Source organism: Mus caroli, unplaced genomic scaffold (assembly GCF_978045245.1).
Source record: "Mus caroli unplaced genomic scaffold, Mus_caroli_1 scaffold_7, whole genome shotgun sequence".
NCBI classification, from domain to species: Eukaryota; Metazoa; Chordata; class Mammalia; order Rodentia; family Muridae; genus Mus; species Mus caroli.
This window is the reverse complement of record NW_028227262.1, coordinates 63404618-63427608: the sequence shown is the minus strand read 5'-3', so window position 1 is coordinate 63427608 and position 22991 is coordinate 63404618. Positions and strand designations below refer to the sequence as shown.

The window sequence follows — 22991 nt, the reverse complement described above, 5'->3', positions numbered from 1 at the left end:
CCACAGGCCAAAGCTCATGGCTTCCTGGAACACAGGAACCCACAGAGAGAAACCTTCATGTTCACTCCCCATGTTTACATCTAACTCAGTGTCCTGGGGCTCGGTAAGTGGCCCTCTCCAGCCCTACAGAAACTTCTGGTCCACACTCAAAAGTGAAATACATGCAGTAGTATTTTGCACAATTTATAATACAATGGTAATATGGGGCTAGGTATATGAAACACAGGCACCCCAGACACCTAGAATGTAGCAGAGCCCCTAACTCCCCACTCAGCCATCACATGCATTAGAATCTGGTGTGCACCAACAAGCTTTTATTGTTAATCACACTAACATGACAGGGTTCACTGACTCCTGTAGCAGAGTGCAGAGAAGTGTGCTTGCTGCACAGGAGCATAAGGTCACAGCCACCCTTCCTAGGCAGAAGGGAAGGAGTACTTTAATTGAATTGTACAAATGTCTGCTAACCTCCAGAACATACTCATGAAGTACTGGCCTGTCTTCTGGAAGCCCATGCCCAGGTAGAGAGTCATAGCACCTTGCTGTAAGGTGCTGGTCTCAAGAACAACATCACTGTAACCCTGGTCCCTCGCAAACTGGAGGACAGTTCTGGTCAGCGCTTTCGCTATCCCCTGTCCTCGATGCTGTGAGGACACAGACAGGCGAAAGAGCTGCAGCTGCTTCCTCCCTAACGGAGGATCCTTCACTGGCTGAGCAGCCACTATGCCCACCACCTGCCCCCCAGACTCAGCCACCCAGAAGCAGGCGCCATGTACATTCAGGTAAGACTTGGTGATGTCAACCATGTCTGTCTGCAAACATTTGGCCACATATTCTTTCCAGGGCTGTCCGGCAAGGAGCCACAGGAGTAGGAGCAGAAAGAAGATGCAAATAACAGCCAGGAGCCAGGAGCCAGACACCAGGACCAGGGCAAGGGGCACCCCAAGTAAGAGCAGGAGGGTTCGGGGCAGCATAAGCATGTGCCAAAAGGTGGAGGGGATGTGCTCCTCCATGCCCTTGGTGAACACATCCACGACTCTTTTATGGTCGCTGTCCTGGTACTGGCGGATGTGATAAGGAACCATGGGAGACTTCTGGGGCTCAAATCTTGGCATCCAGGAGAGACAGCTATACCTGCCTGCACACCTTCCTTGAACCCTGCAGAAGAGAGAAGCCATGTGAGTCTCCTGAACTTCCCTTTCACAACCTCCCAGGACCCATGGATGTCCTGTCCAAAGGTGTATTTTTCTGCTGTCACTAACACTGAGAGGAAGTATTGTGTTAGCAGGACCTGGTTACTCCCCTGCACCCTCCCCGTTTTAGCCTCTAGCCACTGGGTGATTTGTCTCTCTTATCCTCTCTGAGCAGGTGTGTCTTCTTCACCTGTAGATCAGGAAAAGGGAACTTTTGGTTTTAATGCTCTGACCTGGATGCAGCATGTATATAAACTGTTCCTTCTCTCATTACTCAATTACAGGCTCTTTGGTGTTTGGTACGGAGATGGCCCCTTTGTGCAGGAAGATGTGATGTCCTAAGAACTGTGTTTCCTAGTCACGGTCCCGGCATCACAGAGCTGTGTTTCCAAGCTCAAGTCCCAGCAAAGCCTCTTTCCGTTGACTAGAAAGACTTGATGTGATGAAAGGCAAGGGTTAACCCCTAGCACCCACCCTTAAATATTGTGTAATACAAGCCCCAACCTTGCCTCTCTTCCTCTCATCTGGTACCACAGAACCAGAAGTGTCTGAAATGGTTCCAACTCCTAAGTAGCATTACGTAGAAGTTGCTGGTGCCTGCCCCTCTCTCTGGGCAGTAGACCTGGGGAGGAAATTCCTTGGATGGCTCCAGAATAACTGTAAACCAAAGCCAAGAACTGGACTGTAAGGTGGCACACATCCATTTTCCTTGTGACCCCATGAAATAAACCCAGACAAGTAAGCTCTGGAATGGTACATTGGACCCCACCCTTATGAAGCCCCCCATCTTCTTCCTGGTCCCTTCACTTCTGTTTTTCTCTAGTTCCCAGCCTGGCTATCTGAATGCACCTGCTAAGACAGTGTTTCTTAACCTGGGGGTCAAACAACCCTCTTACAGGGGTCACCCAAGACCCTCCGACATACCAGGTATTGATATGATTAATAACAGTAGCAAAATGACAGTTAATGTTTGGGGGTCACTACGACAGGAGAAACTGTATTAAAGGTTTGGGGACCACTGTGTTAGGAGGACCTGGGGTCTGGTGGCTGTGCTCGCACCTCCTGCCTCGGTAAGGGCCTTTATAGCAGTGTTTGTCCCCACCTCAGCTGTAGTCTACACTGACCTCCCTGATCCTTAGTCATAGCATGAAGGACAAAACTGTTGTATCTCATGAGCCCCCTTCTGTCCCAGTAGATATGCTTTCCAAATAACAGTCCCCAGGTCTGGCAGCCACTGGAGTTAAGCCATGCTCACATCCAGGGGATCTTCTCACACCAGCCAACATCAGCATTACTTTACTGATATGGGCAAGAGTGGCTTAACTGGCTCTCTTTCCCACATAAACACGAGAGATTTTATTTAAAGAAAGTATGGGAATATTTTTGTAAGGACAAAAAGGGAGTATTTTATTTATTTTTATTATTTATTTTTAAGACAGGGTCTCACTGTCTATAACTACCTAGCTCTACAGGAAATCACTATATAGACCAGGGTGGGCTCAGACTCACAGAGATCTACCTGCTTCTGCTTCTCTGGTGCTGCTACCATAGTGAATTACCAATTAGAGGCACTGCTACCATCCATGCCCAGTGAAAGGGAGTATTTTAGATAACAAAGGATTTTATTTATTTATTTATCTATTTATTTATTTATTTTGTACAGTAAAATAGGATTTTGCCTTGGGTAAGATGACTAGATTTTTTTCCCAAGTGAAAACAAACAAACAAACAAACAAACAAACAAGTGAGGGTAAAACCAGCAAGCTGAAGTGAGTGGACAATGGGGATGCACAAAATCTTCGGGGACAACTTATGATGGTGTGGTCCTGTGCTGTTACACTCACACAACCTAAAAGTCGGTAGTTTCGAACAGTGAGTTCTTTTAAGACTGGAAGATATTAATCTGCTCTCAGCATTTGCAAAAATACTTAAAAACACAAAAACTTGAATTACTTATGCTTTTTGTTATGACTGTCAGAATTTTAACTTCTTAGGAAACCCAGTCTTAAGCTGATGTTCATTAAGTCGAATTTGTTTGTTAACACCTTTAAATATTTTATAAATAATTTTTTCCAGGTAAATGTAATACTCTATTGTGTGTAGCAATCTATGTCTGAACTTGTTTGCAGTTAAAGACATTTAATTCATACAGAACGATTGGCACATGCTCTCTTTTATACAGAAATCATTATGGCCAATAGAATTCTTTTGATATCTCGACCAGTACCATTCAGAATTAAAAACAAAACCAAATTACAATCAGTACTGTTATTTAAAATCCTGGTCTATATGTCTTCACCTTGACAAAAGACATACCTTATTGCCAGATCCATAATTCACTTAGTACATCTGTGTATAATCATTAACACTTCTCCTCATTATGGGTCTAAAGTTTATTTTCAAATAGTTAATGCTGTAGTTCTTTTACCCTACCCAAAGAACCTAAATTTTGCTTCAAAAACAAAACTAGGCAGATTGATAAATAACGGGGTTGGGGGGGTGGGGGGGCTCTTTAGTTTTGTATAATTCTTTGATGTGGTGACACAAACTGTTTATGTGTGTGTGTGTGTGTGTATGTATCTTGTATTCTATAAACTTTCTAAAACACAGCAGTTAGGAAGTACTTTGAAAACTGCTGTTCTCCAAATCAGAACTGTTTATGTTACTAATTTTTCCTAGGCGGGCGTGTGCTAACTCTCGACTCTTCTCTTTAAGCAATGATAATTCAACCTGCTCTAACAGTGCACACTCTGAGCAATGCTTCCTAATGATTAAAAGGCATTGCCTACTAGGATTTAAAAACATAAGTAGATAATTAGATTTAAAAGCATCTACAGACAACTGCTTATTTGTAATTTATAGAATTCTCATTACTATCTTGTGCGCCATGGCTTGAGTGGAGGTCAGAAGGCAAGCTCATGCAGTTGGTTCTCGCCTTCCTCCTCAGGTGGGTTCCCAGGATTTATTCAGGTCTCAGGCTTGCTGGGCTACCGTGATGGACTGCATACTTTAACACTAGCTTTCCTTAAATATTTGCTCATTAGTTCTGTTTTGTGTTCTCCTTTAAGAATTATTGGCTGGAGAAGCTAAAGAAAGCACCCAAGGAGCTGAAGGGGTCTGCAACCCTATAGGTGGAACAACAATATGAACTAACCAGTACCCCCAGAGGTTGCATCTCTAGCTGCATACGTATCAGAAGATGACCTAGTTGGCCATCACTGGGAAGAGAGGCCCCTTGGTATTGAAAACTTTATATGTCCCAAAACAGGGGAATGTCAAGGCCAAGAAGTGGAAGTGGGTGGGTAGGGGAGCAGGGTGGAGGGAGGGTATAGGGAACTTTCGGGATAGCATTTGAAATTTATATAAAGAAAATATCTAATAAAAAAAGAAAGAAAAAAAAAAAAGAATTATATGGCTATTGCCTGCAGACATTCTGCAGAAATACAGCCTCTAATGGACATCCCCATTAGTGATTTAATGGAGATGCAAGGATGTCACCAACAGGATAAACAAAATGTAAAAAAAATAGACAAGGTAGGCTCTAGGGTTTATTGGCATTGATTCCTTGACATGTGTCACTCATTCACACCTTCAACACAGAATCAGATCAGTTGGGACAGATCCCATCACAGGGCTGAGAGATAAGATCAAACCACCACAACCAAACAATAGGATCTTCAGAGAACATTCTTCAGAGATGTGGAAAGGAGTCAGAATTAGAACCAAGTCACACTGCTTGTGTGAAATTCCAGCACTGGGGAAGCTGAAACAGAAAGGCTACAGTCTGGCCCTGGTGAGTGAGACTGGACTCACTGTGGTGGACTTTCCAAAAGTAAAGCTCAGAAGTTAGAGAGAAATGGTTTTATACATGGCTACCTGACACTGTCTTCTCACTTTGGTTCAGACTTTTATTGTTTATATTTGTTTCAGAACAAAGCATATTTCAGAAATTCTCACTCCAAGACACAGCTGCTCCTGCTACATATGGTATGTTCTGATGTACATCTTTTTGTGCCAGAGAATTCTCTTACAAGAAAAGAAGTCATTCTGACAACCAACCAGGTGCATGGTGTCAGCATGTCATCTTTCATATGACACAGATCTCAGAGATGCTACTGATAGTGAAGAATGACTGGGGACAGATAGGGACACTTTCATATTCTGTACTATGAAGACACACTTGTACTTCACACTGAGCAAAGGAAACAAAACGGACACCCTCTCATTTGTTTTGAGTTAACCTCCCAGGTATCTCTGAAGGAGTATAAGGTCGATTATCAGTAGAAATTAATTAGATTCTGAGTTCCAATGTGCCTGAGTCCAAACACCTGCAGAGGAGGAGAAAGCGGAGAAAGTAACAAGCAAACATCATATGAGAAGTGTCCTCATGTTGACCATCTGGCCAGAGAGGCAAAACAAAACGGAGCTCCGGGATTATTGGCTGTCTTTGCCTATGGCCCTATCTCCTCCTTATATATTCTGCTGGGTGAAGATGGCAGGGAATGCATGTCTGTAGGGTAACCTACTTTTTCAGACTGCAGGTTCTCTCTGGATAAACTAATTTTAAGATTCAAGTTCTTTATTCATTGGGTTCTCTTGACAGGTAGCAAGGACTAAAATCCGGACTCACTATCTTGGTGGCCACCCTTCCCCGTGAGCAGTACCCTGGTCTTGTATAATTCCCTGAGGCGGATGGCTTCTGGGGACTTGATCCCAGCGTCGCGTCCTCCGGTCTGCTCAAGAAATTTGCCTCTTTCCTCTGTCACAGCTGTGAAAGTCCACTTGTCTCTAGATCTCCAAGCACCGGAAGCGCTCCTTCAATGTAAGCCACAACCACGCCAGATCCCCGTTTCCACCCAAGAGCACACTCGGTAAACTGAGTCTCGAAAGCTCTGATAAATTGTGACTCCCGTCTTGGTGAATATTTTTCTTTTTCACAGGAAAAGGGTGTTCAACACAGGCTAAGAACAAGGCTGACACCACCATACCTCAGCTTCTAGGCCCGACCAGTGGGGGCTTTTCCACCTCCGAAACCGGAACAAAATAGAGTTAGTTCTCCTTGTCCTCCGCCAGCAGCTCCTAGCGGTACTAGGAGTCCGCTCCACTTCCATATTAGAGCCAGGAGCACGCCCACCGGAAACTGGGAGCCTCGGCGCCGGTCCACCTATCAAACATTAAGCACTTCCGGAAGTAGAGAGCTAAGTTTCCTAGGGGACGATCTTCTGATACGGACGTAGGATGCAGGGTGAGTTCCGCCCTGTAGCTCTTTCCCTGCGGACGGTTTTGCGGGCGAAGTACGCGTGCCTTTGCCCGTGTTTGTCGCGAGCCCTCCCAGGCCGCGGGTGGAGAGCGACTTGGTCTCAGGAGCGCGGCTCTGGACGGAAGCCCGCTCGGCTGTGCGCGCCGGGGCGCCCCCTGCAGGCGATGCCCGAGGCTGAGGCTGGAAGAGCCGCGTGCGGACCGCAGGGCCACAGCCAGGCCCAGCGCTGGGAGGGAGGCGCGGCGGAGAGCGGAGTCGCCCCCACCCCCGGCTTTACCCGGGCCAGCAAGCGGCCTTGGCAGGAGGGACCCAGACAGGAAGCCCTGAGGGTAGTAGGGACGCCCTGTTGGGAAGCCTGACCAGCCTAAGCTGAGGGCAAGCCATGTCATCCGGGCTGGAGAGGAGTCAGGCAGGGTCCAGACTCTACATGCTGGTCCCAGTGACATAAAGTTAGTGCTTTAGCTTCAGCCTGACTTCCTCCTGAAGGACCCTGTGACCATTGGGATAGGCTAGAATTGCATTACTGATGACAGGGCCCGGATGAGGACGCTGTTAGGGTATCCTTGGTAAGAAGTGATGGCAATGCCTGTGACAAGGATGAGTCAGTATAGATGTGGATGTAGAGTCAGAACGTGGGCACTGGACGTGAGAAGCATCTGCCTTAGGCCACCTCCTGTTGCTAATACCACAGTGCCTCGAGGTGGGTGAGGTGTTTTGTTGTGTTTTCCTAGACAAGGTTTCTCTGTGTAGCCCTGGATGTCCTGAACTCATACTGTAGACCAGGCAGGCCTTAAACTCAGAAATCTGCCTGAGTCTGCCTCAAGCCAGGGAGCAGGTTAGGAGCCTAGGCAAACTTCATTTGTACAGAATCGCTCTGGAGATAGAGCCATTATTTGATAATCATTAACTGGATTAACAAAATTTTGACCAGGGCAGCGGTGGCACAGGCCTTTAATCCCAGCACTTGGAAGGCAGAGCAAAACAAAACAAAACCCAAAGAACAAAAATTTGAGTTCAAAGGCCCCAATTGCCCCTGATGTAAACTATTAACTTCATAGTGATATGAGCGGATTAATGATTTTTTATTTTTATCTCTTAGTACAAAGTCCTAGTCACCTTCTTAATTACCTACTTGGCCTCACCGTTTAATATCTCACATTGGGAACTAAATGTCTTTTTTTTTTTTTTTTTTTTTTTTTTTTTGGTTTTTCGAGACAGGGTTTCTCTGTGTAGCCCTGGCTGTCCTGGAACTCACTTTGTAGACCAGGCTGGCCTCGAACTCAGAAATCCGCCTGCCTCTGCCTCCCGAGTGCTGGGATTAAAGGCGTGCGCCACCACGCCCGGCTCGGGAACTAAATGTCAACATGACTCTTTTTTTTTTTTTTCCAAAGAAAAAAAACACATGATCATTTTATTTGATGCTGAGAAAGCATTTGACATAGTTCTTTTTTTGTTTTGTTTTGTTTTTTATTAGATATTTCTTTATATACATTTCAAATGCTATACCGAAAGTTCCCTATACCCTCCCTCTGCCCTGCTCCCCTACCCACCCACTCCCGCTTCTTGGCCCTGGCATTCCCCTGTATTGGGGCATATAAAGTTTGCAATACCAAGGGGCCTCTCTTCCCAGTGATGGCTGACTAGACCATCTTCTGCTACATATGCAGCTAGAAATATGAGCTCTGGGGGTACTGATTAGTTCATATTGTTGTTCCACCTATAGGGTTGCAGACGCCTTCAGCTCCTTGGGTGCTTTCTCTAGCTTCTCCATTGGGAGCCCTGTGATCCATCCAATAGCTGACTGTGAGCATCCACTTCTGTATTTGACAGGCACTGGCATAGCCGCATACGAGACATCTATAACAGGGTCCCTTCAGCAAAATCTTTCTGTCATATGCAATAGTGTCTGGGTTTAGTGGCTGATTATGGGATGGATCCCTGGGTGGGGAAGTTTCTGGATAGTCCATCCTTCCTCTTAGCTCCAAACTTTGTCTCTGTAACTCCTTTCATGGGTATTTTGTTCCCTATTCTAAGGAGGAATGAAGTATCCACCCATTGGTCTTCCCTCTTCTTGATTTTCTTGTGTTTTGCAAATTGTATCTTGGGTGTTCTATGTTTCTGGGCTAATATCCACTTATCAGTGAGTACATATCATGTGAGTTCTTTTGTGGTTGGGTTACCTCACTCAGGATGATGACATCCATTTGTCTAAGAATTTCATAAATCCATTGTTTTTAATAGCTGAGTAGTACTCCATTGTGTAAATGTGCCACATTTTCTGTATCCATTTTTCTGTTGAGGGACATCTGGGTTCTTTCCAGCTTCTGGCTATTATAAATAAGGTTGCTATGAACATAGTGGAGCATATGTTCTTATTACCAGTTGGAACTTCTTCTGGGTATATGCCCAGGAGAGGTATTGCTGAATCTTCCCGTAGTACTATGTCCAATTTTCTGAGGAACCTCCAGACTGACTTCCAGAGTGGTTGTACAAGCTTGCAATCCCACCAACAATGGAGGAGTGTTCCTCTTTCTACACATCCTCGCCAACATCTGCTGGCACCTGAATTTTTGATCTTAGCCATTCTGACTGGTATGAGATGGAATCTCAGGGTTGTTTTGATTTGCATTTCCCTGATGAATTAAGGATGCTGAACATTTTTTTCAGGTGCTTCTCAGCCATTTGGTATTCCTCAGGTGAGAATTCTTTGTTTGGCTCTGAGCCCCATTTTTTAATAGGGTTATTTGATTTTCTGTAGTCCATCTTCTTGAGTTCTTTATATATATTGGATATTAGTCCCCTATCTGATTTAGGGTAGGTAAAGATCCTTTCCCAATCTGTTGGTGGCCATTTTGTCTTATTGACAGTGTCTTTTGCCTTACAGAAGCTTTGCAATTTTATGAAGTGCCATTTGTTAATTCTTGATCTTACAGCACAAGCCATTGCTGTTCTGTTTAGGAATTTTTCCCCTGTGCCTCAACATGATTCTTAACAGGTGTCAAAACAGATCAATTCAAGTGATGATTCCAAAGTTTCTGGTCTAAGCCACTCTTTCACTAAACCAGAGCAAACTGTACTGAGGCTTTCTAAAAGCCCCTTTCCCTTACTATTAAAAATCAGACCAGAGTTTTGATTCCAAGCACCCACATTGCATTTCACGAAAGTCTATAACTCCAGTTCCATGGAATCCAACACCCTCTTCTGGCTGCTGCAGGTATCAGGCAAGAATGCAGCACATCCTTTCCTTATCGTAAGCACTTAAATCTTGTTTGATGTCTGTAGAAGTTCAGAACATGCACAGTGGAATATGTTAAGAGTGAAATAAAAGTCACTAATGATCTTGGTACTCAAGATTTCTGCATTTTGTTTTCTACTTGTTTTCTATGCATGTTTTTACATGCCTATCATGTTCTTTGTCAATTAGATGCTAACATGTGCCACGCACTCTGGTCGAGTCAGCTTAAGCCAAGAGGCTTGGAAGTCACTCATGAGGCAAAGAGCTTCAAGGAAGCTCTCCTCCTGGAGTCTGGCGTTCCCTTTAACCCATACATTAATTTTCCATTCCCGAGTTAGTCTAGTGTATAGATCCACGTGCTCTCTTTTTAGTATTATCCTATTATAAGTGCCTTTTAAGATTGAATTCTGACATAGCTAAAGCCTTCCGCCAGTGTTCCAACAGTCCTAGAACGTCCTTGAGCAAGACCATGGGCTTGAAATTCAGTAAGAATGTAAAAGCTAAGTCACTCCCTTACACAGGAATTTACCATCACTAAGGTAGAAGGAAGTTTCAGACCAAAGGAGAAACCAGAATAGATACTTAGAAGTATAGCGAAGTTACACCCATACACACGTATTTACAATTGTCTAAGGGGAAGGTGGACTATACAATGGACTAAAATAGGAACTATGGCAAGGGCAAGAAGCCCTTGACCCTGGCTTCGAAGATTAAGTGAATCTTAGGTGGAGCCCTTGTTTATCCCAGTTGTTATCAATGATTTCTATCCCAGGTGGTTCCTGTTAGACCTTTTGTGTTAGCATTCCTCTGTTTTATGTAAGATTCCGGTTACCTCATTTTGTACCTTGCGGGTTTGTCACCCAACTTCCTTATTGTCTTCTGTATAAAAAGTCTGATGCTCGAGTTGTAAAAATACATTCAGATTCCACACGACCTCTCCTGTGTGCGTCTGTTTGTCAATTTCATCCGATGCTTTGCCCACCCGCGACGAGAGACCCGTTCCACGCAGACAAAGGGGCCCAGAGGGTCTGCGGCAAACATGAAAAAGACTGTGTCAGGACATTAGTTATCAAACTCTTCTTTTTCTGTAACAGATACCCTCAGACATCATTCTAGAAAATCAGAGGTAACTTTCTGTTATGTTTAGGTTTTGTGGGTTTTAAAAAATGTTAATATTTATTATTATTATGTGTATGGATGTTTGTTTTATATGTATAGAGGTGTGTGTGCCACTTGTGTGCCTGGACCAGTGGAGGCCAGAAGAGGGCATTGGAGCCGCTGGAACTGGAGTTACAGATGGTTGTGAGCCACCTTGTGAATGCTGGGTCCTGGTCGTCCGCAGGAGCAACAGTGTTCTTAGTGGCTGAGCTAACTCTCCAGTCTTTAATCTCTCATGCTTTTGGTTTTGTTTCCTGAGGCAGGATCTCGTATAACCCAGGCTAGCCTGGACTGGAGTTGTGTAGTTGAGGGTGACTTTGATCTCTTCTCAGATGAAAATGTAACTTTATACACATTTAATAGGATAGAAACTCAGAATAAAGAGTCAGTGCCATTTTGCTTGCAGGGAGGAAGGCCTAAGAGACTGGAACAAACAGGGTATTGAGGGAAACATTCCAAGTCTGCCTCCAAAGGGCAGGGAACGTGAAGTTAGGAGTTAGGTGCCAGAATTAAGCATTGCCATGTAATATACACGTGTAGTAAAGAGAGTCCAAAATTCTGTTTAATATAATAAATATGTAACTTTTCCAGAAAGTAATAAGTCAGCCTTTAGAAGTGGTTTCAATTATGCAAGTCCTAGGAAACCTCAAGTACACATAACCAGCTAATGCTGACTCAGGCAAGCATGATGCAGAATCAGTGTTTTAGGTCTTGTTATTTAGGCTGTAAGCCACCTCTCCAGCCAACATTTTGGGTTTATAAATGGCAGCCATTATATATTTTGGGTTTCATTGTATATGTTCACTATAGCTTTTTTGTTTTATTTTTGAGACAGGGTCTCACTGTGTAGCTCTGGTTATTCTGAAACTCACTACGTAGGCCAGGCTCACATCAGACCCACAGAGATTCACCTGCTTCTGCCCTCCGAGGACTGGTATTAAAGGCGTGTGCCACTATGCCCAGCTTATGCTCGCCGTAGTTAAAAAACAGGGGACACACATTAAATGCAGATAGTTGACTTTTAGTGATAATCATGATAATTCTTGAAATAATTCTTACCCAGAATGAACCAGTATTGATTAATTGGCATTTTACACACACCAACCAAGAAAACTTAAAACAACTATCAAAGGCAGTCTACCCTATGTAATGTATGGTAATGTCTACTATTGCATATTTAAAAAGGAATGCTAAAGTAATACAAGGAGCACTATAGTTCACTTGGAGTAAAAACAGCCTGTCAGTCATCCTAATCAGGATCTTAACAAAGCATTAGGTTTCCAGGAGAGACACTCTTCTAGAGTAGTCAGTAAATCCTTTGATAATTTTACATCTGAAGAACCAGGAACAGGCTACATCTTGGAATCTGAAAACAACAGCCAATCACACCATGACAAGATTCCCGCCATCGTGTAAGATGAAAAGGCCTTCCTTCAGCCATGTTCCCTGGCTCTTAGACGAGCTTCATATGTCCAGAGTTCAGCTGTGTTTACACGTTCATGGCATCTGAGTCTTAGAAGTAGGTCTTTGTAAAGCGTAGTCATTTGCACAAAGATAAAAGTAGGCCTGAGTGTAAGTGCCCACAGTTCTGGGTCTGTCTGTCTGTCCTTCAGTCCAGCGTCTGCACAGAAGGTGTGCTGAATGAAGAAGATTGTTTCTGTCCACAGGACCGTTCTTCACTGAGGATGACTGCTTTTATTTACACTTTTAAAGATAAAACCAACATGTCCACTATTAACTATCCTAGACTTAATGAGTATCTTAATCTTCTCTCTAAAGCCTGTTTTGAGCACCTCGTGCACCTTTTCAGAGCTCCAGCCTAAAGAGTTTTCACAGTGTTATCTGGGTCACCTCTCTTCCAGATTTCACACCAGCAGAGAGGTGTTAGCCCAGACTAGCTGACCAGAAAGACCATCATCGTTTGATTTCAGCCTGAGCCCAACTTTTCTGTCTTGATCCTTAGAGACAATGACTCAGGAGTCCCTCCTTTAATTCCTGCTCTGTGGATCCCCACACCATGATCTGATGTGGGTGTCACTGCATAGTTCACAGGGAAGATCCTCCTGCTAGCTGCGTCTGGGCTGGTGCTCCAGGGATTAAGGCTAGAAGTGCACACATTTCTTTTTCATATAAGCTCAGCCTCATGTACTTGGAAGTACTTTGGATATAGATTAAGATAAAGGTTCCCACTTTGAATGATGGGAGCCGAAGCCTCTGTCAAAATTGCTGGGCTGGCAGGGTGGATGGAGAGGGTAGTTTGGGCTTGGATTACCTGTGTTCAAGAGAAGGTTAAAGACATGTTTTGTTTTGTTTTCAGGTGTTTTCCTGACTCTATAGACCTGTGCTTCTAGTCTCCTGCAATCCTAAACTTCTGACTCTCCTGACCTCCGCTGGACTGGATTCTCGGTGAGCACTCGCACACCTGGCTTTATCCAGTGCTCGGGATTGAACCCAAGGCTTTGTGCATGCTGCTCGAGCGCTCTACCTACTAAACTGTCTTCTCAGCCCTTGTTTCACTATCTTTATTTAATGAGCAACCTTGAAATTACTTCAAGACTTTTCAATTTATGTGTAAATGTGTGCCTACCGATCCATGTGCACGAGTTGCTGGGTGCCCACAGAGGCCAGAGGCAAGTGTCTCATCCCTAGGAGTTGGAGTTAGGAGTGGCTGTTAGCCTCCTGAGATCAGTCTAAGAACCAAACTCGAGTGAAGCACAGCAAATACTCAGAAGTGCTCAGCCGTCTCTCCAATCCCATGAGGAGCTTTTCCAAAACCTCCTCGGCTAGGCTGAGAGCAGACTGAGCATGGCGGAACGAGCTGTGACCGTACTGCTGGTGTGGGCAGCAGGAGGCCTACAGGCTCCAGGCCAGCCTGGCTCAGAGCCTGAGAGTCCCACAAGATTAAAGGGACACATTTAGTCACCTTTTATTTGGTTTTCTATCCCTGTGGTTTTACTTATTGTTATTACTGCCTTGACAAATCGACACTACAGCACTGATTTTGTTTTGTTTGGGCGCTGAGACGGTTATGCTGAAAATTGAGCACGCCCTTGTACAAGCTTGAAGAGTGATTGATCACTAAGCCATTGTCTCCGCCAACATGAGAATTTTTAAAAAAAAATATTTCTTAATATTTATTTATTTATTTTACTTATATGAGTACACTGTAGCTGTCTTCAGACACACCAGAAGAAGGCATCAGATCCCATTACAGATGGTTGTGAGCCACCATGTGGTTGCTGGGAATTGAACTCAGGACCTCTGGAAGAGCAGTCAGTGCTCTTACTGCTGAGCCATCTCGCCAGTCCCCACATAACAACTTTTTTAAAAAAAAGTTTTAAAATGTATTCTTTTTTCATACAAGATATCCTGACCAAAGCTTCCACTCCTTCCAGCCCTCCCCCATCTCCCCTCTCCCATAGAGCCATTCCTCCAGTCTCCCTTTAGAAAAGAGAAGGCGCCGGGCGTGGTGGCGCACGCCTTTAATCCCAGCACTCGGGAGGCAGAGGCAGGCGGATTTCTGAGTTCAAGGCCAGCCTGGTCTACAAAGTGAGTTCCAGGACAGCCAGGGCTATACAGAGAAACCCTGCCTGGAAAAACCAAAAAAAAAAAAAAAAAAAAAAAAAGAGAAGGCTTCCCAGGGATATTACCTGAACATGACACAACCAGATACAGTAAGACTAGGCAGAAACTCTCACATCAAGGCTGGGCAAGGCAACCAGTAGGGCCCAGTAAGAGGAAAAGGGTCCTGAGAACAGCCAGAAGACTCAGACACACCCACTCCCACTGAACATGAGAACTTTTAGCCCTATTTAGTCACACCAAACCTTGCCATTGGTTGAATAGACTGTTCTCAACCTTTCAAGATGATAAAAAGGACATCTTATTTTATCATCATCAAACTTCCAATTAGTTCCTCAAGAAAGAAAACTAGAAATGGATCTGACAGATAGAAAAGATGACTAGAACCTAGCAGATTGGCTAAACCAAGGAAAGAATCACTAAGACGTTGGTGCTGGAGATGTCGCTCTACAGTAGAGTGTGCTTAGCCTTGGAAAGGCCCTAACTTCTGTGTCCATCATTAAAAAGAAAACTGATGGTTGAAATTATCTTTAAAATGTATGTATTTTTCTGTAATGTATAGCATGTCTCCTGTACCCAGGGCATCATTCACAATATGTGAGACCTCATGCTGAGCACAACCCCACACTTCCTTTACATTATTGCATTGTAGATGGGAGCCAGCACAGCTGCTGAGAATTACTTAACAATTGTATGCTCTTGGTCAATTCCATGTTGAAATATATGTCTGAGTAAGGTATGGTATTTGAGTATGATAAATTATTTTTCTTAATATTTGTGACTGGGCTTTGTTAAAGTATAAGTAAAATAGACTAGGAAGGATATGGTAATTAAGGCCTCATTACTGCTGTAGGTAATCTGTGATCTGTCATCTCCTGGCATCCTGCATCAGGTTGTCTCTGAGAAGAGGAGTCTCTGGATCACGCACAGAAGTAGGACACCAGCCACTTCCTTTGGCCTTTCCCAGAAATGGGGGAACTAGGAACAGCTCGGCACAGTTAGAAACACACCTTATAAAGATGCCAAAGATGTTCTGGAAATGGACTTTTCTACTTTAGGAATCCTGTAGTTAATGAAATTAATTTGTTGGCTCCAACTGTCAGCCTGACGTAGTCGTCAGAGCTACCCAAGGAGGCTCTTAATTGAGGGATTGTGCAGATCCTGTTGACCCATTGACCTATCTATGAGGGGCTGCCTTGACTCTTAATTGTTGTGATGTAAAAGGGCTTAGCCTACTATGGGCAGCACCATTCCCTGGGCAAGTGGTCCTAGACTGTATTAACGATCTAGTTAGTTAGTTAGGCAGAAGCCAGCAGCTGAGTGAGCAAACAGTGTTCCTTTGTGGTTTTGAGTTCCTGTAATTATAGGGCACATAAGCCCTTTCCTCCCCTAAGGTGCTTCTGGTCAGAATGTTTCATCACAGCAATAGAAATAAAGCTAGAGAAGAAGTAGAATGCAGGGATTTTGTTAAGATGGTTACATCTGAGTGTGTTTTCCTATGCAGTTCTAGGGCTTGAGGGGCAGAGGCAGGAGGATGGAAGTACAGAGCAAGTTATAGGACAGTAAGACTGTCAGGTGAGACAGACAGACAAGGAGAAACTGGGTGGAAAAGATGGAGACAATCTTTTACATATAAGAACCTGATGATCTTTTGTTTTTGTCCAGCAGAGTCCTCCTTGTCTATGAAATGCAGTTATCACAGCAGCTGGACTTGTTTCCTGAATGCAGGGTGACCCTTCTGTTATTTAAAGATGTAAAAAATGCAGGAGACTTGAGAAAAAAGGCCATGGAAGGATCTATTGATGGTTCATTGATAAACCCCAATGTGGTAAGTACAAAATATGGGAATGAATTAACCAAGGCAGACATTTAAGAATATGCTCATTTTACCTTATAATTCTTTTATATTCAGGTAAAAAGTGTTTGCCCAAGTCACACTTTGGTGTTTTAAAAAAATAAATAGAGTCTAAAATGCTATATCCTATCTTAGGAAGGGCTATGGCCTCGCTGTGAGCACATGTGTGTTCTGGCAGATGCCTGAGGTTTGTGCTTCTCATACGTGAAGTGTGAGTCTGCAGAAGCCGCCCAGTGTCTTAGTTACTGTTGTGTTGCTGTAAAGAGACACCATACCCAGGGCAGCTTATGAAAGAAAGCACGTAACTGGAGGCTGCTTACAGTTTCAGAGGCTAGTCCATGACCATGATAGCGGGGAGGCGTGCGGGGCAGGCGGGCGTAAGAGCTTACATCTGGCCCACAAGATGGAGGTAGAGAACACAACTGGGCCTATTGTGGCCTTTGGGGTTTCAAAAGCCCATCCCCAGGGACACTTCACACCCCAGTGGCATCAGTGAATCCTCAAAGCCTATCTCCAGTGACACTCCTCCTCTATCAAGGCCACATCTCCTATGATGGCTCTTCTTAGTCCTCAACCTGACTACATCTGGAGTGAACTAAACCCTCCAAATGGCTGGGCATACCTGTGAGGGGATCTTTGCTTAAGTGAGTCATCAGAAGTGGGAAGATCCACTTCTAATCCAGATCTTTGAGGTGGGATGACTCACCTTTAATCTAGATCCTTTGAGATCATAAAATCCACCTCTAATCTGGGCCACACCTTCTTCTCGGAAGCCTATATAAAGGACGTGGAAAAAGGAAGCTCTCTCAACTTCTTATAGAATAGATCTCCTATAAAATAAAAAATAAATACTTCAAGAGAGAAGATCCAAGACACAGTCAAAGCAAAATCAAATCCCAATTGTGTAAACAACACAATATCCAGTGTCTGGGATCCACTCATGATCTTCTGAGCTCCTTCAAAGGGCTTGGGTTACTCCAGCTCTGTCTTCTGTAGCATGCACAACATGTCTTCTAAGTTCAGCCAGCCCCTATTGCACTGCTGCTGCTATATACTGGCATCTCCAAAATGCTAGGATCTCCTGCAACTAGGCCACACCTTCACCAATGGCCTTTTCTGGCCTCTCTCAGTGCCAAACCTCAGCTACTCTCCATGACTCCTTCATGCCTCCAAAACAAGTACCATCTGGGTCACTCTTAAACTTGCCAAGTTCAGCTGCCAGCATAAGGTGCAACCTTGACTACCTCTGGAACACAACTTCTGTGTACTCTCAAGAAACACTTCTAAGAAGTGATACTGGTGTCTTCTTAATCACTGTAATTTCTCAGTTCCAGCTACCCAACATCAGTTATCCCTGTAACTCAAAGATTTTTTCTCAATGGTGCTGGTCTCTTGTTAATTATGGCTGACTCTTTAATCCCAGCCCACCAGATACAACAGATTCTTCTTATAAAAAGCCCCGTGGAGTCTTTGCTTCCCTCTGAAACTTCACAAACCAGGCCTTCGTTGTCTGCCCTGCTTTTTCCAAACTCCTACAGAACAGCTCACTGAACTCTTAACACTCGATGTGTGACTTCTATTCCAAAGGTCATTCTGCAATCCTCCCCAAAACAACATGGCCAGGTCCTTCACAGCAGTATTCCACGATCCTAATACCAACTTCTGTCATAGGATTCAATTGCTATGAAATACCACAACAAAAGCAACTTGGAAAGGAAAAGGTTTATTTATTTGGCTTACATTTCCATATCACTGTTCATTAAACAAATCAAAGGACATCAGGACAGGAACTCAAGCAGGGCAGGAACCTGGAGGCAGGAGCTGATGTCCATGGAGAAGAACGCTTACTCACTTGCTTCCCATCGCTTGCTCAGCCTGCTTTCTTATACAACCCAGGACCACCAGCCTAGGGATAGTCCCACCCATACTGTCCTGGGCCTTGTCACATCAATCCCTAGTTAAGAAAATGCTCTACAAGCCTGCCTACATATATATCTTGATCTTATTGAGGCGTTTTTCTCAATTGAGGCTTCCTCCTCTCCAGTGACTGTAGCTTGTATCAAGTTGACATAAAATGTAGCCAGCAGACCTTCCAGTCCTTTCTAAACAACCCACCAACTGAGAACCAAACATTCAAGTATATGAACCTCTGGGGGCCATTCTCATTCAGACCAACACAAATAGCAGAGTGGTTCAGAGCATGCATTAAGGCACCAGGCTCTCACTTACTGTGACTTAGGAAGAAGTACCCTCTTGTTCTTTGCATTGCACATATCCCAACAGTCCTGCAAGGGGAGTGCTGTGCATTGTCTCCCTGTATTAGGTCAGACAGCAGCTTGCCTGGTTCCCACATGATAAGCAACAGGGCTGGGATTGAAACCCCGCCAACTTTATTCTGTTACCACATCTGTTCTATGAGTAGCTGATTTCATTGAGTATGTGGGGATTGAAGAAAACAATGCTGTTGAAGTTTAGGTTGTGGCCTATTCTGTATTCACCTACAAGAATCATGCAGCTTTAAAGTTATATAATTTTTTTGTGTTGCAATAGCCCTTGAAGTCATAGTTTTTAAAGATAATCCATAAGAATCATGACCAGATAAACAGCTGGACTAAAGTTACCTCAGGCAGGCACAAGGTTAGGGACACTCCTGATTTTTCTGTGCTAACCTTTGTATTCTCCCTGGTAGATTGTCGATCCATTTCAGATACTTGTGGCCGCAAACAAAGCCGTTCATCTCCACAGACTGGGAAAAATGAAGACAAGAACTCTGTCTACTGAAATTATCTTCAACCTCTCCCCAAATAACAATGTAATGTGTTGACTGGCTTTATTTCTGCTGGCCTTGTCATCTGTGCCTGCCCAGACCCTGCTGCAGTGTGACACTGAGGGCTAGGTTTCTCCAAGGAGGCCGTTAGTACCAAGCCAGAGTAGTTATGTAGAGAGGCCCGGGCGGAGACGTTTAGCTCTGCACACAGCTGTGGACTTGGTTTCTGATCAGAGTTTAACCAAGTGGGGCTAGGATCATCTGCACTTTTAATGTCACCTGGAGACAGAGGTAGAGGGGGTTTTGTGTGCAAAGCCAGAAAGTCAGGACTTCATCCAGAGGAGCAAAGTGCAAGTGTAAGCAGGGGCAGCAGTCGGAGGTGCTGGAGAGGGATCGTTAGGGGAGGAACACTGGGAAACGGGGAGGCCGACTGAGCCGGCAGCACAAAGTCCAGACATGGTACTGGCTCACTGTCTTTTGTTTCTCTTTCATAGATTTCAGAAGCTTTGAAGAAATTTGGCATCTCAGAAAGTAACACTTCAGTTCTGATTGCTTACGTTGAAGATGGAAGCAAACACGTACCTCAGGAACACCTAGTATCTCAAGTGGAAGGCCAGCAGGTGCCTTTGGAAAGTCTTCCAGAAATAACAAGGCTCTCAGAAGTCAAGAAGGTTTGTCCTGCACATTTTTTTTTTTTTTTTTTTGGTTTTTCGAGACAGGGTTTCTCTGTATAGCCCTGGCTGTCCTGGAACTCACTTTGTAGACCAGGCTGGCCTCGAACTCAGAAATCCGCCTGCCTCTGCCTCCTGAGTGCTGGGATTAAAGGCGTGCGCCACCACGCCCGGCTTGTCCTGCACATTTTGAAGAGTTCCGTAGATGAACTCTGCTGACAGTGCTTGCTCATCACTGTGGTTGTATGAATTTTGAACGATTAACATTTTAGATAGCATATAAGATACTGGGACTCATTACATTTATACAAATCCTGGTACTGCTCTTTTTCATATCTGCCTCCTCTCTTATTCCCAATATCTTTTGAACTTTTAAGTACTAGTGCAGGGCTGGAAGATGACTCATCAGTTGTGAGCACTTGCTGTCCTTCCCAAGTGCCGGGTGGGGGCTGATTCCTGGCATGCTCATAGCCATCTCTGCCTCCACTTCCCGGGAATCCAGTGTCTTCTTCTGGCCGTCATGGGAAGTGCACACATGTAGTACACATACTACAGGCAAAACACCCATACAAGTAAAAATTTAAAAAGCTTTAGAAATAGTAACATCATTTTATAAATTCTTGGAAAGTATTTATAAATGAAAACTCAAATGCATAATGAAAACTGTAAGAAAAAAGGATCTCTTTCAATATTAAATGACTTTATGAAGTTAATTGCTAGATTCGGACTCTTAAAATTGATATAAATATGATTTATATGTTCAGGCAACTTGGGTTTTTTAATATTAATAACTATACTTCAAAAGAATATTTGACATTAGTGACAAATTGCCAACAACTTTGAATACTTTAAATGTATTTGTGATTTCAAATCATTAATGCCATAGTGAAATGATAAACCACATATACTTGTTTATGTAATAGTAGCACATGGACATAGCATTCATAGATTGTCATTCACTTTTACAGATATATAAACTGTCACCACAAGAAGAGACGATTGGGACGTTATTGGATGCTATCATTTGTAGAATGTCAACGAAGGATGTTTTATAAGATGTTTAAAATGTCAACAGAAAGCCGGGCGTGGTGGCGCACTCCTTTAATCCCAGCACTTGGGAGGCAGAGGCAGGCGGATTTCTGAGTTCGAGGCCAGCCTGGTCTACAAAGTGAGTTCCAGGACAGCCAGGGCTACACAGAGAAACCCTGTCTTGAAAAACCAAAAAAAAAAAAAAAAGAATTTAACTCTAAGCCAGGTGTGGTGACTCATTGCAGTCCACTGCTCAGGAGGCTGAGGCAGGAGAAAGCTGCAAGTTTGAGGTCAACTTGGGATATGCCACAAGTTCCAGATCAGCCTACAGTACTATGTCAAATCCTATCTCAATAAATAGCAATTCATTTAACTCTCTTAGCCGCTTTTAGGTAGATATGTCTTTGTGCCCACTTTATACAAGAGGCAGCTAAAAGAGTATAGCAGTATTAACTGACTAGCCCAGGGTCATGTAACTAGTATAAAACCATGTTTGATGGTTCCTTTTCCCCCTCACTTTATCTTGTATTGGATTGTATCCATCAATATAGGCTTGGTCAAGGGTTAGCAAAGCTCTGTGAAGAGCCAGATAAGTACTTTGCTTCTCAAAGGCTGCCTTATCTGGTTCCTGCTGCAATCACTCAATTTGACCTTTGCAGTCTGAAAGCAGCCACAGAGGACAGGTACAGAGTGAGTGGCCTCTGTCCAGTAAGCCTTGACTTGAACAAGCAGTGGGCAGCCCTGGAGTTGAGACTGCAGACTCCAGAGTTGGCTAGGACATAGTGACAGTCAAACCCTAAAGCTCACTGGCTCAGTACAGCAGAAGGAAACATTTTGTTATCTTGAAGGCAGAAGGGATCAGAGGGACACCCACAGCAGGGCTTGAGCCCTCTGCTGGGGCTTCTCAGCCTGGGCTGCTCGGTTACTGTGCAGCTCGCTCGTCAGAAGCTCTGGGGAGGGCAGAGAAACCTAAAAGCACCCACGTGGGAGTGGCAGGTATCGCTCACCTCTTTTCATCCACGTGGGAGTGGCAGGTATCGCTCACCTCTTTTCATCCACGTGGGAGTGGCAGGCATCGCTCACCTCTTTTCATCCACGTGGGAGTGGCAGGCATCGCTCACCTCTTTTCATCCACGTGGGAGTGGCAGGCATCGCTCACCTCTTTTCATCCACATGGGAGTGGCAGGTATCGCTCACCTCTTTTCATCCATGTGGGAGTGGCAGGTATCGCTCACCTCTTTTCATTCATACAAGTTCAAAAATGGTGACTCCTTGTTCTTCCCACAAGCACAGTCACTTCTGCCCCTTCAGTCCCCTCTAGAGCGCCAAGTCTGCAAAGCCAGGTGCTCTCATAGTGCGGTTCTGGGGTTGTTCTCTAGGTACCTGTGGTGGTTTGAATATGGTTGGCCCAGGGAGTGGCACTATTTAGAGATGAGGCCTTTTTGGAGTTGGTAAGACCTTGGCAGAAATGTGTCATTGTGGGCATGGGCTTTAAGAGACCCTCCCTCCTTCTAGCCATGTGGGAGCCAGTCTTCTCTTAGCGGCCTTCAGATGAAGATGTAGAACTCTCAGCTCCTCCTGCACCATGCCTACCTGAACACTGCCATGCTCCTGTCTTGATAACAGACTGAACCTCTGAACCTGTAAGCCAGCCCAATTAAATGTTGTCCTTATAAGAGTTGCCTTGGTTATTGTGTCTGTTTGCAGCAGTCAAACCCTAACTAAGACACACCCCACACTCCAAATTCCTTTCTGAGTCACACCTCTTGAGTGTTCAGACAAGCCTGCTCCATGGAGGTGAGGCAGAGGATGATACAGAACAAAGAATAAGTGACTCTTGTTGCACACTTGCCCGAGATTGTCCAAAATGAAAGAAATCTTGATGCCTCTTCTCACGTGTGTGTGTGTGTGTGCGTGCGTGTGTGCGTGCATGTTCTCAGTGTCCCTGCCTCATATGGACTGTTACAGGGACCCCATATTGAGTGTGCAGCTGGAATGTTAGCTCAAGGGATGCAGACTTCTAGGGTGGATACTGCTGGGCTTAGTGTGGAGAAGATCTCACAGAAGCCCGAGGAGGCTGACCTTGGTGATGACAGACAGAAACATATTACGGTGACCATCAAAGCCAGCCAGGGTCAAGGAGAGCCACATGGCAAGAAAGGGTGAGGGATATAGTCCTAGTAACCAAGTCACCTGTGTTTAGAGTGGCAGAGCAAGGGGTCTCTGTAGTTGGAATTGGTC

General features: G+C 44.4%; 2 protein-coding genes across 11 annotated transcripts; one reads left to right on the top strand and one right to left on the bottom strand.

Moving 5' to 3' along the window:
- Positions 1-292: 292 nt before the first annotated feature.
- Positions 293-21846, bottom strand: LOC115030287 (N-acetyltransferase 8F1). 7 transcript variants are annotated; one of them, XM_085840429.1, is made up of 4 exons: positions 21758-21846; positions 16990-17113; positions 10521-10716; positions 293-1158 (listed from the first exon to the last, which is right to left on the bottom strand). In XM_085840429.1, the coding sequence occupies exons 3-4, from the start codon at positions 10604-10606 to the stop codon at positions 417-419; spliced, it is 828 nt and encodes a 275-aa protein (XP_085696555.1). In that variant the 5' UTR covers positions 10607-10716; positions 16990-17113; positions 21758-21846; the 3' UTR covers positions 293-416. The 7 variants fall into 7 exon arrangements, 6 of the variants coding, with proteins under 6 accessions (XP_085696555.1, XP_085696558.1, XP_085696557.1 ...); XM_085840432.1 differs by having other exon boundaries at positions 10533-10716; XM_085840431.1 differs by lacking the exon at positions 16990-17113 and having other exon boundaries at positions 21758-21842.
- Tprkb (TP53RK binding protein) lies at positions 6350-22428 on the top strand. 4 transcript variants are annotated; one of them, XM_085840440.1, is made up of 7 exons: positions 6350-6438; positions 13164-13252; positions 15282-15360; positions 16097-16256; positions 18973-19095; positions 19545-19721; positions 20690-22428. In XM_085840440.1, the coding sequence occupies exons 4-7, from the start codon at positions 16116-16118 to the stop codon at positions 20774-20776; spliced, it is 528 nt and encodes a 175-aa protein (XP_085696566.1). In that variant the 5' UTR covers positions 6350-6438; positions 13164-13252; positions 15282-15360; positions 16097-16115; the 3' UTR covers positions 20777-22428. The 4 variants fall into 4 exon arrangements, with proteins under 4 accessions (XP_085696566.1, XP_085696567.1, XP_085696564.1 ...); XM_085840441.1 differs by having other exon boundaries at positions 16094-16256; XM_085840438.1 differs by lacking the exon at positions 15282-15360.
- Positions 22429-22991: the final 563 nt, after the last annotated feature.

What these genes read in the sequence shown, in the direction of transcription:
- LOC115030287 (XM_085840429.1), bottom strand. Translation starts at nt 10,606, where the DNA reads ATGTATTTTTACAACTCGAGCATCAGACTTTTTATACAGAAGACAATA. An exon ending in CCCGCAAGGTACAAAATGAG is followed by an intron (nt 1,159 to 10,520) that starts GTAACCGGAATC and finishes TCTCTTCTGCAG; the next exon opens with GGTTCAAGGAAGGTGTGCAG.
- Tprkb (XM_085840438.1), top strand. Translation starts at nt 16,116, where the DNA reads ATGCAGTTATCACAGCAGCTGGACTTGTTTCCTGAATGCAGGGTGACC. An exon ending in CATTGATAAACCCCAATGTG is followed by an intron (nt 16,257 to 18,972) that starts GTAAGTACAAAA and finishes TCTCCCTGGTAG; the next exon opens with ATTGTCGATCCATTTCAGAT. An exon ending in ACCTCTCCCCAAATAACAAT is followed by an intron (nt 19,096 to 19,544) that starts GTAATGTGTTGA and finishes TCTCTTTCATAG; the next exon opens with ATTTCAGAAGCTTTGAAGAA.